Source organism: Bradysia coprophila, unplaced genomic scaffold (assembly GCF_014529535.1).
Source record: "Bradysia coprophila strain Holo2 unplaced genomic scaffold, BU_Bcop_v1 contig_94, whole genome shotgun sequence".
Classification (NCBI taxonomy): domain Eukaryota; kingdom Metazoa; phylum Arthropoda; class Insecta; order Diptera; family Sciaridae; genus Bradysia; species Bradysia coprophila.
Window position 1 is genome coordinate 7,370,375 of NW_023504022.1, and position 16,227 is coordinate 7,386,601.

At 36.2% G+C, this 16,227-nt stretch overlaps 1 protein-coding gene and 1 long non-coding RNA gene across 2 annotated transcripts; one reads left to right on the forward strand and one right to left on the reverse strand.

Annotated features, from left to right (window-relative positions):
• Window positions 1–267: 267 nt before the first annotated feature.
• Window positions 268–10,765, reverse strand: LOC119085191. Its single transcript, XR_005089252.1, has 3 exons — window positions 10,527–10,765; window positions 4,342–4,543; window positions 268–559 (listed from the first exon to the last, which is right to left on the reverse strand). It is a non-coding gene; the product is annotated as an uncharacterized LOC119085191 (long non-coding RNA).
• Window positions 10,766–13,145: 2,380 nt separating this feature from the next.
• LOC119085192 (myogenesis-regulating glycosidase-like) lies at window positions 13,146–15,686 on the forward strand. The gene is made up of 6 exons (XM_037195503.1): window positions 13,146–13,387; window positions 13,483–14,429; window positions 14,492–14,762; window positions 14,845–15,177; window positions 15,249–15,284; window positions 15,343–15,686. The coding sequence occupies exons 1-6, from the start codon at window positions 13,216–13,218 to the stop codon at window positions 15,597–15,599; spliced, it is 2,016 nt and encodes a 671-aa protein (XP_037051398.1). The 5' UTR covers window positions 13,146–13,215; the 3' UTR covers window positions 15,600–15,686.
• Window positions 15,687–16,227: the final 541 nt, after the last annotated feature.

The following is a 16,227-nucleotide window of genomic DNA, read 5'->3' on the forward strand; positions in this document are numbered from 1 at the left end:
GTGTTGTCAGATTTAAGACCATTTTTGATGGCTTAAAGCTTTTATTAGGTGAATAGGTTAGTTTCGTTTATTATCGTTTCAGTTGTGTATACACAAAAACTGGTTCTTCTTTTCGTTCTCTCCTCAGATATATTATAGGTAGATATGCAGCACAAGCAAAAGTGTTGGCATTGCATAATTTATCGATAAAAATTTATTTCGAATGAATTTCGCAGAAAAAAAAAGTTTGAATTTCGATAAAAGATTTAGCAAACAAGTGACCTGGACGATCGATTTTAGCAGTCACCAAACTGTATTGTGTGTAAGTAAAATACCGTTGTTGGGTTGAGTTTGGTGTAGAATTTTGCAACTTGCCATAGTCAACTCTATTTTCGGAATTAGTTGAACGTTGAACTTTTCATTTCTGTCCATAATTAATTTGTTTATTGATGTGTATGGCGGCATCCACGGTTGTTTTGTATCTCTCTATTTATACTGGCCTTGCATTTTGTGAGTTATGAACCATAAAAGTGTCATCGAAATACACGCGGACGATATTTATGAATAGGGAACAGAATTGCTAGTATGAGAAGAAAGAAACGATAATTCAATTCCAGCTACCAGTAGTTGCTACGTCGTTGTTTTAACAATGCAATTTTTTACAATGCGTATTTTTGACGATAATAAATTAGCTTGTCCAGAAAATCTTCCACAAAAGAAGAGACTCGGCGCTAAAACATCATATACTTCCGTTGAATATAAAAAAAAATATTTTTTTACATTTATGACTTTGTCCACGGCAGAGTAAAATAAACCAGGCAGAAGCGGTTCATTTTCGAAACGTCAAATAAGGGACCTAATACATGGGATGAAAATGAACTCAAATGAACACTGACATAAATTGAAAAATTTTATTCGCAAAATATCAAGGGCTACTAGATTATTCAGGTCCCTAGTCAAACAAGCGCTCCTGCCTAGTTAACTTTACTTTGTCGTGCTTTGTCTATTGTATTCTGACCATTTTCGTTAAGATGAATTTGTGAAAAGTTCATCCAGCATGAATAGAAAATTGAATGAATGACCAGACCAACAGCTCTATAGAACCTTTCATTCGAACAACTTCCGACCTGATGGTTCTATAGAACCGTTAGATTGTCCCGACAATTTTGTAAAACAACTTTTTTAAGTTGTCATTTTATCTTTGGGAATAAAGTTGTAAAAGGAACCGTATCGTACTTAGACTATGCTAAAAATAGTATATTTTGTAACGAGTGATGAAGAGTTGAATTTTTCGGTACTAGTCGTAAGCTGGTCCTAACGAATATACTATTTTGATCTCAAAGTAACTTTGTCAATAAACAGGCGATTCAATTTAGAAGTGTGAAGGTTCTTAGTAGTTAAAAATACTCTGTGGTCAAAATGTGCTCGTATGGACGCGATAGATATCGAAAATCAAACAACAACAAAAAAACAATTTGTCGTTGAATACAGGGCTTACTTTAGAGAATTAAAATTCTGAAAATTCCGAAAATTCTGAAAAAGTTCCGAAAAATTCTGAAAAAATTCCTAACAATTCCGAAATACTTTTTAGGAATTTTTTCAGAATTTTTCGGTACTTTTTCAGAATTTTCAGAATTTTAATTCTCTAAAGTAAGCCCTGGTTGAATATGAAAGACTAGAAGTCGTTACCGTAACCGTATGCGAAAAGCCTTTTAATTTTTTGCACAAAGTATACAGTAAGCGGTTGCAAATCTCTGGAATATTATGTTAAAAGAATCACCGTCGTTCCTTATGCCACACGATAAAATAAAGCCTGCATTCAGATTCGACAGATCTTTCAAAATAGTATTCCCGTCCAGGGAAGAATGGACCCAAAATAAGGTTTTACCACCCTCCATCAACTTTTCGTGGTTCTCGGACGGGTCAAAATTTTCCAACCGATCCGGTTCAGGCATCTACTGCCCACAATCTAAGGTATCTAAATCCTTCACACTAGGTAGCACTGCCTCCATTTTCCAGGCGGAAACTTTCGGCATCTCACAATGCTCCAAACTCATGCTAGAAGATAATACAAATAGCAAAGACATCTGGTTCTGCTCCGACAGCCAAAGTGCACTACAGGCTATCGGGGCAAATAAAATAAACTCAGCCCTCGTCCTGGATTGCTCCGATAACCTTAATCGTCTTGCTACCACCAATTCGGTCACTCTTGCATGGGTCCCAGGACATAGTGATATCATCGGTAATGAACTAGCCGATCGTCTGGCTAAAACCGGAGCAACAGCCTCATTTATGGGACCCGAACCCATACTTAAAGCAGCGCCATCTTATTTTAAAAACTTTATAAAAAATTGGGTGCAAATATCCTTTAAAAACCACTGGTCAGCTGTTAAGAACGCTTCATTCGCAAAAGAAAGCATTAAGATTAACCCTAAAAACTCAAAATACATTATCTCTCTAAGCAGAAGAAACATTAGAAGAATCACAACTGCGTTAACAGGACACAGCGGTCTCAACAAACACTTATTTACAATGGGCGTGGTGGATGACCCTCATTGTCCCAACTGCGGCGATGTCGAGACAATGGAGCACTACCTGTGCAAGTGCCCGGCGTACATTACAGCCCGATCGAAATCATTTGGCGCGTATATCCTGCCTCACAATAACATCTGGAGTCTATCTCCTCAAAGCATCCTGGACTTTCTCAATCAAACTACTAGATTGTAGATAGTCCGGCGTGGGTACGCACAACAGGCCCACTAGAGGCTTAGGTGCCAGGGTATTTACCCTACCCACTTACACTAACTAACTAACTAAGCGGTTGCAAGCAAGTCTATAAACTTTGGGGGAGGACACGCAGATTGACATTTTATGAGATACGCGAAAAAAAAACCTTTTTCCATAAAAACAACGCAGACGAGAAAATAGTCATTGTCTCCACTCCGGTGAAACTTCGGAAGCCTTTCTTTTGAATAACGTTCTTGCGAAGAAAAGTTAGAAATAACATTCTCTTCAGTGGCACCCTCGTAATGGAATTTTCAACTTCTCTTCCACAATGAACAAACAACTGTTGCAGGACGTAATTTCTTTAGTTACAATTTATTTCGTGATGACTACCGTTGCCCATTTCATTTTACCAACATGACATCCCTTAGTATCATGGGAACAGATATATTTAGCGAAGTTGTAAACTTTGCTGGTATAAAATGAAAAGTAATTTCTTTTAGTTATGTTCCAGTCTCCTCGTTCGTCTCATATCTGAAAGACTGTCACACCGTTTATTATTATCTCGACGTGTGAATCGTAACGAAATGAAAATATGCAATGCACCTCTTAGCAGGAATATTATGAACATAAAACCTTTAACATAATAAACCAAACACACAAAATCAAAGCGTGACCAATATTGTGCAAAAATTTATATCTTGATGTTGGCCATAAGGTAAAAGGAGGTGTAAATTATTTACGGTATCGTTGAGCTTACATATATGTATAGCAACATTATTATATGGAAGAAAAATTACAAATCGCATCAGAAAACACCTATATATCGCCAATGTGTTGTAAGACAAAATTAAAGAGACCAGCCACAATTTAGAGGCATCAAAAATTCACATTTTCTAGGAATTGTTCACACGATTTCTGAAATCATGAAGTCTTTTTCGCTTTGAATGCAGGGCACAGAGTAATTTTCATATTTTTATTGTTAGTTATGATGGCTAAAAGACACACAAAAAACGCCGTGCCGTACACAATGCTTACACTAAGGATAATGATATGGTTAGCGCTAACGAATGAACTACCGTTCAGTGTGAAAATTCTTTGTATTAGTTAAAGCTCTCTTTTCTGTTTTGATTGGAGGTTTCAACTTACGGTGCATGAGTTCCTATATAAAACGGAGCAGTTTAAGTACTCGGCCATTTAATATAAATATAACGCAATTTCAGTATGATAAATGGGCATTTAAGTGTTTTTACGCGATATGTTGAAAGCTTTGGCGATAATAGTGCGGGAATTGCAATAATAAATAGAATTTAATGATAGTGCAGTTATTATGTTGGTCAGTCAGACACTGTGCCAACATTGCTCGAATATTGAAAAATGTAATTTATTTGACGCTTTCATTGTCATTAATTCAATTTTAGTCTACCGTAGGTCTTTTGTGAGGAAATTAAGCATTTTTCCGATTGAGGTGGTTCTCGTTGTATACAATATTTATCGGGTTTTTCAACGCATTACAAACATTAACTGCATTAACTTCAAGTACACCATAAATTGGGTACTAAAACCTGACAGAGTGTCACCAATTCATACAAAAGAAATGAAGAAAATGGAAGTCAAACCACAGTTAAATGTACTTACCATTGTGTTTATTGCCTACGGAGAAAAGGCACCCCCACAGTCTTTCCATTTTCTTGGTCCCGCCATGGGGAACAGAAACTCTGACTGTTTTTTTACTTATACGGTTAAAACGATCATATTGATTTTGTGCTCATTCCGGGGCTCATTCGAGAAAAGAGTGTGACTCCCATTCGCTAGATTTTGTGGTGCGACCTTCAGCGACCTGTAAATTACAAAAGAAATTTTGTGAGCCGTAAGAACGTTTTGTCTTCTTATTACTCAGAGGATAGCCCGACAGTGGCCTTTTATTACTGGAAATCATGGTTTCAGCTAAGAAGCAACATTCGCAAAAAAAAACCCGATCGATTGATGTGGTAGGCTTTGAGAAAAGACGTGAAATTTTTTTGCTCCGCAAAATATTTTACAAAAATTCGAAATTATTAGTTTAATATCGTCGTAATAAAAACGAATCGCGATTGGATAGTCTACATCTTTGAAAACTGTCTTGGAGCAACCATTGAAATATCTGGATTCTGGATTAAAACTATTGAAAGGAATAATCGAATTCGACAAAAGTGGGTGAGTCAGCTACTGTGGATGTATCTATGGTGCCCTTATATAAACGCTGATACTAGCCGAAGAAGATGGTTTGAGTTCAATTGTAATTAATTCATTTGAAAATAAACGGCATATGAAACAAAAAATCGATTGATATTATCGTAGTGACGCAGACATCTCTTATTTTAGCCGATTCTTATAAGATCTCACATTGGTTAGATTCCACATTGGTTACTATACAACTTAGATCCCACATTGGTTACTAGACAACTTAGATCCCACATTGGTTCCTAGACAACTTGACGCGAGAGGCAGATTTGTAACAAAGGATTTTCAAAAAGACTCTAAATGCTAATGGCCCGTTGCTTAGGCGGAAAACACACGAGCAATTTTGCATTCACTGAGAAAAAAGTTGGCAGTTCCGTCCCCAGGTAATGTAATTTTTCATATAAAAATCACATTATCTGTGACAGGTAATGCTGTTTTTGTATGAGAAATTACATTACCTGGGGAAAGATTATCTGTCACAGGTAATAATCTGAAAACTTTTTTGTCAGTGTTGATGGTATCGACAATTATGCTGCGTCCCATATTTTTTAGCCTGTGGTGAATTACGAATTACAATGGAAAACGCAGCATAATTGTCGATCCAATCAATTTTACTGGATTTCCAAGGATTCACATCGATTTTCAAGGATTTTTTTCTTAGACTTTAAAGATTTTCTTCGATTTCCAAGAATGTCCTTCAGTTGCGTGAGGATTTCTTCAGGATTTTCTTCGATTTTGAGGATTTTCTGTTGCTATGATTTTCTAGTTTTCAAAGGATTTTCTTTTGACCGACAAAGGATTTTCTGTCGAGCAATTTAGGGTTGATGGAGTCTAAAATTAAGCTGCATCTTCCATTGTAATCCGATATTCACCACAGGCTACATAATGGGACGCAGCATAATTGTCGACACCATCAATGTAAAATTGCTCGTGTGTTTCCCGCCTAAGCAACGGGCCATTGCCATACCTATTAGTTTGAATGTTGGAATGTGGTAGTAGTCAGGCCCCTTGTGTCAATCCGCTCGCTTTACGTTTTTCGAGCTATTCAGTTACACATGGTTAGGAATTTAATGAAAAGCTTTATAACAAATTTTCTTTTTCGAAAATAGAAATTTTCAGTTCCTTTTTGGCCAAACGGGGCCATTTTTTCTGACACAAGGGCCTGGACTTTATCGAACGTTTGTTGGTTACTATATCAGTTGAGCGTGTGGATTAGAAGGCCGAATAATAAGTCGTTTGGTTTTCTTGTGAATTTCTAGAGATTTGTGAGTTTACGATTTTTGCTGACGATGACAGTTATTAAAAGTCGATTTTCGAGGTCGATTTAAATCGATTTCACTCGACTCTGTTCATTCACCACGATAAAATATCTGTAAAATCATAAAAAATGAACAAAAATGATGCTAATAACAGTTATTGAAGTCATTATCATAGATTTTATATGTTTATCAAGCGAATCTCAGAGATTATTTTCCATTGCATGTAATTCAACACATATAAGTATCTAAATGTTATAGACAAAATTGGCGACATCCACGGTACGGATTAAATTCTTTTACAAATGTAAGAAGGTTATAAAGACCGTATTGTGTGCCTTTAGGCGACGAACAACAACATCGACGAAAATAGAGCCGAGTTAAATTAATTTAAACGATATTTCACATTGCAATGAATTAAAAATAAACGTGAAATGTATGACCTCTTTGGATTGGGAATCAATAAATTTTCGAAGCAATATTTCCATGAGGTATTGTATAAACATAGAAAATATTTTAAAATATTGATGAAAAAAAAACAGAATTGAACTTAATTAAATTCTGCACGTTATTCCATATTGATGAAGAATATTATCCGACTCTCTAAGCAAATAAAATCCCGTACAATTGGTTGTCTTAAAATTTATTTAATTTTTTATTTCGCTTTTTCGAATTTAAAAAAAAAAACTTTTTTTTGTGTAAGCTTTTAAAACGAATCCGATCAATTTAAATTGTGAATTTAAACTGAAAATGCTTTAACACACAATTTAACTTCTTTTTTACATGTTGAAATTCCCCTTTGACACCATTACATAATTTTCCCATAATCATATGTATTTTTAATCAGTGTGTGTACCGAAATTGTTTATTTAATGAACGGGGTGTTGCGAAAGTTTTTGTTCAACATTTTCGTAAAACGTTTGTTTGATGCACATTAGTAAGCTGAAAAGGAGCGTACGTAATGTTGTGAAGTACGTACAAAGAGGATGAATTTTCGTAAAGTCAAGCCATTTTGCATTGACAACATCGGCAATTATACTAAGCTTTCCATCCTCATGTGGTGAATATCGAAATACAATGGAAAACGCAGCGTGACTGTCGATACACATTTCTATAGATATGACACAGCTCACAGAGTGTTCACAATCAGGAGCCCCATTGAGAACTAATTACTTAGAATACTGACACCTACTTGACATTTTTCTTTTGTTCTCCAGTCAAGTTAACAAAAAAAAATCGCAAAATTTTATATCGACTTTTCACCATGAACATGATCTACATTTTTCTTCAATTGGCCAAAAATATGCCGTTATGGCTTCTCGGTGAAATAAGTTGATTTGAATGTCTTGGCCAAAAATGAGTCACTAAGTCTTTTGATTTTCTGAAGTAGATCTTTTCCTGGTTGATATGCGTAGCTACAGTAAGACTAGAAACATGTTAAATTTCAGTTCCAGAGCGTAGCGAGGTCAACGCAACGTTTTTCACAAAAAAGGCTTCCGAAGTTCCAGCTATTTCTCGCCTGCGCTGTACAATCGTATTTTACATGACTAGTGATAAAAAGATGAAAAGTGGAGTTTTCGTGTGAATTTTGTTGATCCGAGGCGAAGCCGAGGTCAATTAACACACGAAAACGAGACTTTTCATTTTTATACATGTAATGGATTTTACATGCTGAGGGCGTCGAAAGACGTGCTTAAAACATGAAAAGTACGGTTTTCGACGCATGTAGCATGTAATAGTATTTTACATGACTAGGGATAAAAAGATGAAAATTGGAGTTTTCGTGTGAATTTTGTTGATCCGAGGCGAAGCCAAGGTCAATAAACACACGAAAACGAGACTTTTCGTTTTTATCCCGAGTTATGTAATGGATTTTACATGCTGAGGGCGTCGAAAGAAGTGCTTCAAACATGAAAAGTACGGTTTTCGACGCATGTTGCATGTAAAATATATTTTCATACGTGCGATGTAATTAACCTTATTTTCTGCCCTCAAAAGACCATGAGAAAATGACGCTTTGTTGACGCCTTGTGCAATGACAGTTCGGGAAAGAAAATTTTTATTCTCGATTTTCTCGTCTATTGTTTTGATAGGGGAGAAAATAGAAATTTTCTCCCCTGAACTGTCATCTTTGTTTTGGCTTTGAAAAATTGTGTAACAAATTGATGTTTCTGTATCGTTTTTTCTACACGATAATCAAACCTTGCACATATGAAAAACGTTGTTATGGTTGTTATGAGGGAAGAAAATAAGAAATTACAAGAAGAGCGAAGTATTTAGTTGCCATGTTTCCAATTTATTCTCACAAATAATATTTATGTTGGAGCAGACATATGCAACGGATAGGCTCTGATGCCGACTAATTTCCATATTATTTACTTTCGCATGTTTTCACAAGACGAGTGAAGTTGTTTTCCAAGATCTGGAAATTGGACTGTGATTCAAGATGTTTTACGTGTTCTGATGAAGCGTTTGCTTCATCACTGTAAGAAACGTAAAAGATAATTTTGATCGTCATGACAGCACCTACCATCAGGTGCTGCATCACCCTATAAAAATTGATTGAATTAAAGTAAAAAGCGATTGAAAAGTTTGAAGAAATAAAAAATTACCATCAAAGCATGGCATCTCTTTAAGATAATTTTATTCTTATTGAAATTGCTGCACTATAAAATAAAGAAGAAAAAAATTAAAATAAAACAAAAGTTTAATTTCCTTGAATTTCTAGTAGTTTTACTACGGCATAAAAAAAACGTACACGATTCGCTTGTACATTTGCACAGTTTACATGAATTGATTAACACCGCATAACATTTCGTGAAAGATTTATGTTGGGATTTTAAGAAAATCTTCTCACTGCAAGTAGCTTGCAGCACACATAGTTTTAATATTGAACCGATAGCAGTGTGCATTGCATATATATAACAAAATAGCTTTTTTCTCTCCTCTTCTTTGTCTATCAATTGGTAAACACAAAGAAGATGCTGAAAAGTGAAGTTAATGTATAATGATTGGGTATTAAGGTGCATTTATATACATAACCGGTAACATCGAGACAATACGTGTGATGAATTATTTGCGGTATTTTCAACCAATTCCATTCTCAATAAAATCAAAACTATTGAACTTAATGCTTTTGTTATTAGGTCATCATTCATCACAATAAAATAGTTTCTTAAATGCTACTCGGTTTTTCAATTAAATCAATTTTATGTTAACGCAATACAATTAGAGGCATGAAATATTTCGCGCGGCACCCACATTTCACGACCGTTTTTAGTAGAAATTGATTTTTTTTTTCTTCGCTGTAATAGGATTTAAGATTTAGTTATTAAACAATGTTCGTGCGCTTTTTATTAATAATACTCCGACGAGTATTTTGATTTTCGAAGAAAAAATGATTTGATATGGTCCATGGTCCTATTTACGATAGAGATCAAAACAACGTCTTTGCTGTCGATTCACTATTTAATCGAATTGTGTAACGTTTACCACAGTTCTGCTGGAAATTAGTTTTAATTAAATGGAAGATTTGTACAGTTACCATTCACAGACGATGAATGAAATTTCGTAAAAATTGCGATGAACCCGTGAATAATTTGAATTTAAAAAAACCTTCACCGTACTTTGGGCGTGGTGTACATTTGACTACCTTGAGGTGGTGGTAGGTAAAAGTTTGGCGGTGGAATGAGTCGTGATTTGTTAATTAGTGTTATCAACACTGAAAATAAAGTTGAAACCGATCATTATATACCAATGTTTCACGATAATGAAGGTAAGCATGGTTATCATGTGTGTCAACCAATTCTGTCTCTAAAATAGGAGTTCAAATTCTGCCAGGATTACATGATGTACAGTGCCACTGCATCGCAAATCCTAACCTGTCGCATACGGCTATTCAACTGTTATCGATAACGACGACAAAATAATGACAAGCTCTGGTTAATATGGTCCTTTATACAGTAAAATTCATGTTAAAAAAATTTGAAGTACAAGATTTCAAATCAACCGATTAAAATTACTTTGATCGATTCACGTTTAGTGAATTTACTAGAAGAAGAGACGCTATTTCGACCTCCGAGTGTGATGGCGGTCCCAGAATAGTACATAGAACTATTCATCATCAGTTGTTTCCATCACACTCGTTCACAAGACAGTAGTAAAACTTTCAATTGAACAAGTGCTGAAAATCTACTTAAAAAGGTTGCCACCTACAGATGGAAAATTCGGACTATGATGGAAAGCTACTTTGAAGCAAAAACCACCAGATCGTAGCAAAAACAGATTAGTCCATCCATAGTGAAAAATCGAACAAAAAATTAAAGAAAAATTCAAAGCACTCACCGTGTCCACACCCACTACTAAGTAGTGACTACTTCTTGCACAACATTACAAACCGAAACTCGAAAACTGACCTAAGCAAAATGACTTAAGCCAAATCCCTTGACTCCGGTAGCTTCGATCAGACAAAATTCAGAACAAAGTCTCTTGCGAAATTAAACAAACTCAGTTGGATAAAAATCTTGTGTTAGATCAAATCGGTGCGTCCCTATACAGGACGTTTGGAATCACTGAAAGAATGTTTATTTATAGTAATGTTGGTCATATGCTTGCCGTCTGTAACAGGCTAAATTATCATAAATCATCACGTCCAACACGGTGGACATTTAGCTGACATGCCTATTTGTGGGAATTTTGTGTGGGCCTTTGACACCAGCAGAACAAACGATAATCGAAACTAATGGCAGAAATTTTATGAAAATTCTCATTAAACGCCATCTGCTGTCAACCTATTTCTTTATGAATATTGTGAACTTTCTACAAATCGTAACGAATCAACAACTTACATTTTTTCCAAAGTTAACTTTACGCGTTTTCATAGTGATAAAAATGAATATTCAAACAAAAAAGAGCAAAAATGGAGACGATGGACACGATAAGAATAAAAGAAGCAACAAAATTTCAACGTAAGTTAATTTATCTCATTTTTCCGTAATTCTACGTACTTGCAAAACGGCGAGTTGTGGTCCAACAGTAAGGGCAACCCCTTGTTATATTTTATCTGCGGTTAAAGGGCCTAACAGGGTTAGCATGTAAAAAATGCTCCCAAAAGAACTAAAGCTTATGATACATCATTCGAAAGATCTTGGCCGGTTATAGTGGAGTTATTGACGAAAATGTGAATTTTGTTTTTCATTTATTTTTCTCTAGTGTGTTGACGTAAAAATATGTAAAAATTCTCAAAAAATGGCTGTATGAAGGGTAACATCTGACATTTTTTTCAGATTTATTGGAGTCATATCGCCAAGACTTCAGGCGATTGGGGAACAAGCGGTCTCCGATTTTAATGACTGATAGCTCGTTGGATTCGTCTTTCAATTCTAGGAAACACTTTCACTTTTTCTAAAAAAAATTATTTTCTATCAAAAGCTCTCAAAAGTAAAGACATGTCAAAGGGTACCGAAAACAGTTTTTCGGCAATAGCAAGAAAAAATTATTTTACATTGTTGTAATGTCTTCTGTCATGTAGCAAATATTGGTCCAATTGAAAAACTAATTACTGTTCCGGAGTCCTGAGGTCATTCGCTATACACTACCACTTTAATAGTGGATCTGATATATTCGCGACATATCGAAGCGTTTTTTATTGATAAGGTAAAAGAATAGTAGACGATAAAAAATGACTGCCGTATACCGTTCCAGATGCTGTTCCAGCTGTAGAGCTTTCAGAAAGAAGGAAAAAATCTGCATTTTGGCACCAACTTTTTTTCCAAGACATCTATGGGCTTGCAGCACAAAAGTACTGGGTTCATTTATATGTGCAACGATAGTGGGTGAGGCCAGCTACAACACCCCATACTCAGTTCCGTGGAACAACGATGCTGCAGAGAATCCGGACTCTCCGAACATTCACTATATCTTTAGTTATAACTCTCGTGGATGTACTCACACCAAGCAGTGCGTATACTCTACCTGTAGGTCTTTCCAAGGCCGACATTCGTACAACATTACAACAATTTAAAATAATTTTTTCTTGAGTTATTGCCGAAAAACTGTTTTCGGTACCCTCTGACATGTCTTTACTTTTGAGCCCTTTTCACAGAAAACAATTTTTTTTTTAGAAAAACTGAAAGATACGTGTTTCCTAGAATTGAAAGACGAATCCAACGAGCTATCACTCATTAAAATCGGAGAACAAGCAGTTAAAAAAATCGCCTGAAGATTTGGCGATATGACTCTTAGGGTGAAAATATTCAGAGAAAAATTCGGCGTTTTTTTATACGTTGGAGGTACAGAACTACGTATTTTACGTAATTTTTTCAGATTTTTAAAAATGGTAGAACACATCCAATTTTTCAAAACTATTGGTGCACCGCATGCCACGGTCAATTTTAAAATAGAATTTAAATAAAAATTCGTAAAAACGAAAACCTAAAATGTTGTACATGGCTGACAGTAGCGAGAAGTTACCGATTAACTCCAGTTACTATCTAAACATATTTCAATAAATTGCTAAAATGACTTGCGTCACATATGCGCTGGCACGATGTACTATGATTAAGGGTACTTAAGTTTTATTGTTTACAAACGATTAGGACGCTAATTGGAATTCACTGTAGATTAGAAACTTTGAGTAAAAAATACTTGCGTAACACGTACTTATCTCGACTTACCTCTTCAGAAAATATACGTTCGACGGGATAAGATTTTGTCGGTGTTTGCAATATGTGTTCAACAATTATTCCTCTAAACCTGGAACACTCTCTTGGCACGTGTCAGTCTAGCAATTCAACTAAATTGAAAATGCTCCTACACACTGCGATTCATGCCGAAAATAAGAGTAAAGTTTCTGTGGAAATTCCCGCCTTTAAAGAATATCTTCTGTGGACTCACTCATACCCTGATAAGATGTGAAGTCATATCATTTTCATGGATTATTGAAGCTTATTCTGCTTATTCAGTCAGTTCAGTGTGAATTGAGAAGGTCGATGGTTGGACATTATAAATCGACTCCGTCTATCGTTACAATAAAATGTTGTTGAGCGTTTTAATCGCAGTATTCGGATTGCAATTTGCAAAGGCCCAGATTTTCGTCGAGGATTTTCACTTGTCGAAATCACAGGATGTGTCTCACCTTCGCGTAGAATATCACACAAGCAATAATGTTCTTGAGAACGATTCAATGACATACTCGTTGTGGAAAGGTATGGGAAAGTTGTTGATTGTTGATAGAGACCTGCATGTTTGAATGAGTGAAATCGAGAGCGAATCTGAGAATTAATTTTTCCTCTACATATAGGTCAGCACGCCATTCATGTATCTCAATTGATACAGAAATTTGGTCAGAACGTCAAAGCCACACGTACGGAAAATGGATTCACATTCGACGGATCCGACTCATCACTACAGATAAAAATTGAAGACGACACCAGTACCTTTGCACTGATATCTGTTGAAAGGAATACAAAGATAGCTGAACGATTGGACGATTGTTTTGAACTCAAATCACAAGAAATCAGTTGGTATGGGGGTCCACAGCAGCGATATCAATACTGGCCCGTTGAAAGATTAACGTTCGACGATTATTCTTACGTAACGAAACAAGTAGATAATTGTGCCATCGCCGAGAGATACTGGTTGAATTCGCAAGGCGTTTTTATCTATGTGGATGCGGAGGCGCCATTGTTTCTGAATCAAATAGCAAACAAGTCACTATGCTTGACTGCTGAAAAGAAGCTTCCGTATTATGCCCATGACAATGAACCCATTTCGTTCAATTACAAAATTGGTATCTCATCGAATGCCAGAGCGGCGCATATGGTAGCGATTGATAAATTTTTGAAGAAGCCAACTGGCATTCCCGATGAAAGAATGGTCAGACATCCCATATGGTCCACATGGGCTAGGTATTACAAACCGATCAATGAATCGATTTTGCACAGCTTGGCCGACGAAATATTACTGCATGGGTTCAATAACAGCCAATTGGAAATCGACGATTTGTGGGAGATATGTTACGGTTCTACTGAGTTTGATACCGTCAAGTTTCCGAATATGAAATCATTGACCGATGCACTGAAGGCGAAGGGTTTCCGTGTTACGTTGTGGGTTCACCCATTCATAAATAAGGTGTGTGAACCTTATTACACAGAAGCGTTGAACAACGGTCATTTCGTATTGAATCAAAATAATGACCCATCCGCTCAGTGGTGGAACAGTGATGTGGGGGAAGCATCCTACATTGACGTGAGACGATGTCTAATTGACAGAAAAGATTAATGAAATTAAAATTTCCCGAATTGTTCTAGTTCACAAAGCCAGCAACTGCCAAGTGGTACTCCGATAAGTTAACTGCTTTGGCACTAGCAGCTGGAATTGATAGCTTTAAATTTGATGCTGGCGAGAGCAGTTTCAGTCCGTCAGATCCTGCTTTGAATGCTACGAAAGCACGTCACCCTCTCGCTATAACGACAGACTACTTAAATACAGTGGCAAAGTTCGGACCGATGATCGAAGTTCGTTCCGGTTTTCGTAACCAAGAAATGCCAGTATTCTTGAGAATCAACGACAAAGACTCAGGTGAGTTCTATAGACAACACCATGCACGGGTAACAGGTTTCTACAAAATTTTCTTCCATCTGACGACTCATCATTCCATCAGATTGGAGCTGGGACAATGGCCTGCCAACATTGGTAACAACTTTACTTATGCTGAATATGGTTGGCTATCCATTACTACTACCTGATATGATCGGCGGTAATGGATACGGTAATAATCCTCCGAATAAGGAGTTGTTTCTCCGTTGGCTCCAAGCAAATGTCTTCATGCCAAGTTTGCAATTTTCGTTCGTTCCATGGGACTACGATGATGAGACGATCAGTATCAGTCATAAGTTTACCGACCTTCATGCTGAGTATACAGACGTGATCATGGAACGATTTCGATTAGCGACCACGAATGGAGATCCGGTGAATCCACCGATTTGGTGGATTGGTAAGTTATTGAGGAGTGATTGAAAGTGCAATTCGAATTATGTTTGAATGAGATTCCTTTTTTTATTGAAGCACCTGACGACCGGATTGCCCAACTAATAAATGATGGTAGGAGCGTGGGAATATTTTTGTTAATTTATTGAATTAAAATTCGAATTCTTTCTAGAATTCCTTTTGGGTGACAATATTCTGGTTGCTCCTGTTTTACAGGAGGGAAAAGTGTCAAGAGACATTTATCTTCCTCGTGGTGAGTGGGTAGATCAAAATGGAGACTCGCATACCGGACCGATTTGGCTAAAAGATTATCCAGCTGACTTATCAGTGCTGCCTTATTTCATCAAAAGTGGATCGAGTTTTGTAAGATTGAATTTTGGTCTGATGGTTGTGGCTTTGCTGGCAATATGTTCGTTGGCGAAGGTGTAACATTTAGGATTCAGTGGCTTTTCATAAATTAGAAGTACGAGTTACAAGAAAAAACGGAAAATAAAATTTGTGCAAGGAAGAGAAGTGCCAAAATTCGTATTTGTTTACTTACCGATGAGACCAATGAAATTGCACTTCTTGTGTGAAATTTTCCGATCGAGGCGTAGCTGAGGTCGATAAACAGACGCTTTTTTCAGGGAGCCCACTCAAAATTCGGCCTCCTTTTTAAGGAATAAAGGAGGATATTTCGATAATTTATTTATTTTTCTTCTTCTTAAGGATATATGAAGTAGATTTTTTGGTGTTTCTCAAAGAATATTCTTTGGAAAATATTTTCCGAATTTTTCACAAATAAAATATCGAAGATTTTTCCAAAAAATGTTTACTCTAGATAAGATACCCAACGTACCCCTATGTTCACGCAGTTAGATTTTTGAAAAAATTAGCCTAGTTTCTTACTTTTTTGTCTTTTTTTGATTTTTTTGATTTCATCTTCTTGCTACTTGTAATGCCTGCATTTAAAATCATCTGTGCCTTGGCCACTGATGATTTATTTAATTTACGTTCGCTAACTACAGCTGACGAAGTGTTATTACCATCATCAATTAACTTTTCGGCGACTTTTAAC

What these genes read in the sequence shown, in the direction of transcription:
- LOC119085192 (XM_037195503.1), top strand. Translation starts at nt 13,216, where the DNA reads ATGTTGTTGAGCGTTTTAATCGCAGTATTCGGATTGCAATTTGCAAAG. An exon ending in GGGAAGCATCCTACATTGAC is followed by an intron (nt 14,430 to 14,491) that starts GTGAGACGATGT and finishes GAATTGTTCTAG; the next exon opens with TTCACAAAGCCAGCAACTGC. An exon ending in TCCACCGATTTGGTGGATTG is followed by an intron (nt 15,178 to 15,248) that starts GTAAGTTATTGA and finishes TTTTTATTGAAG; the next exon opens with CACCTGACGACCGGATTGCC.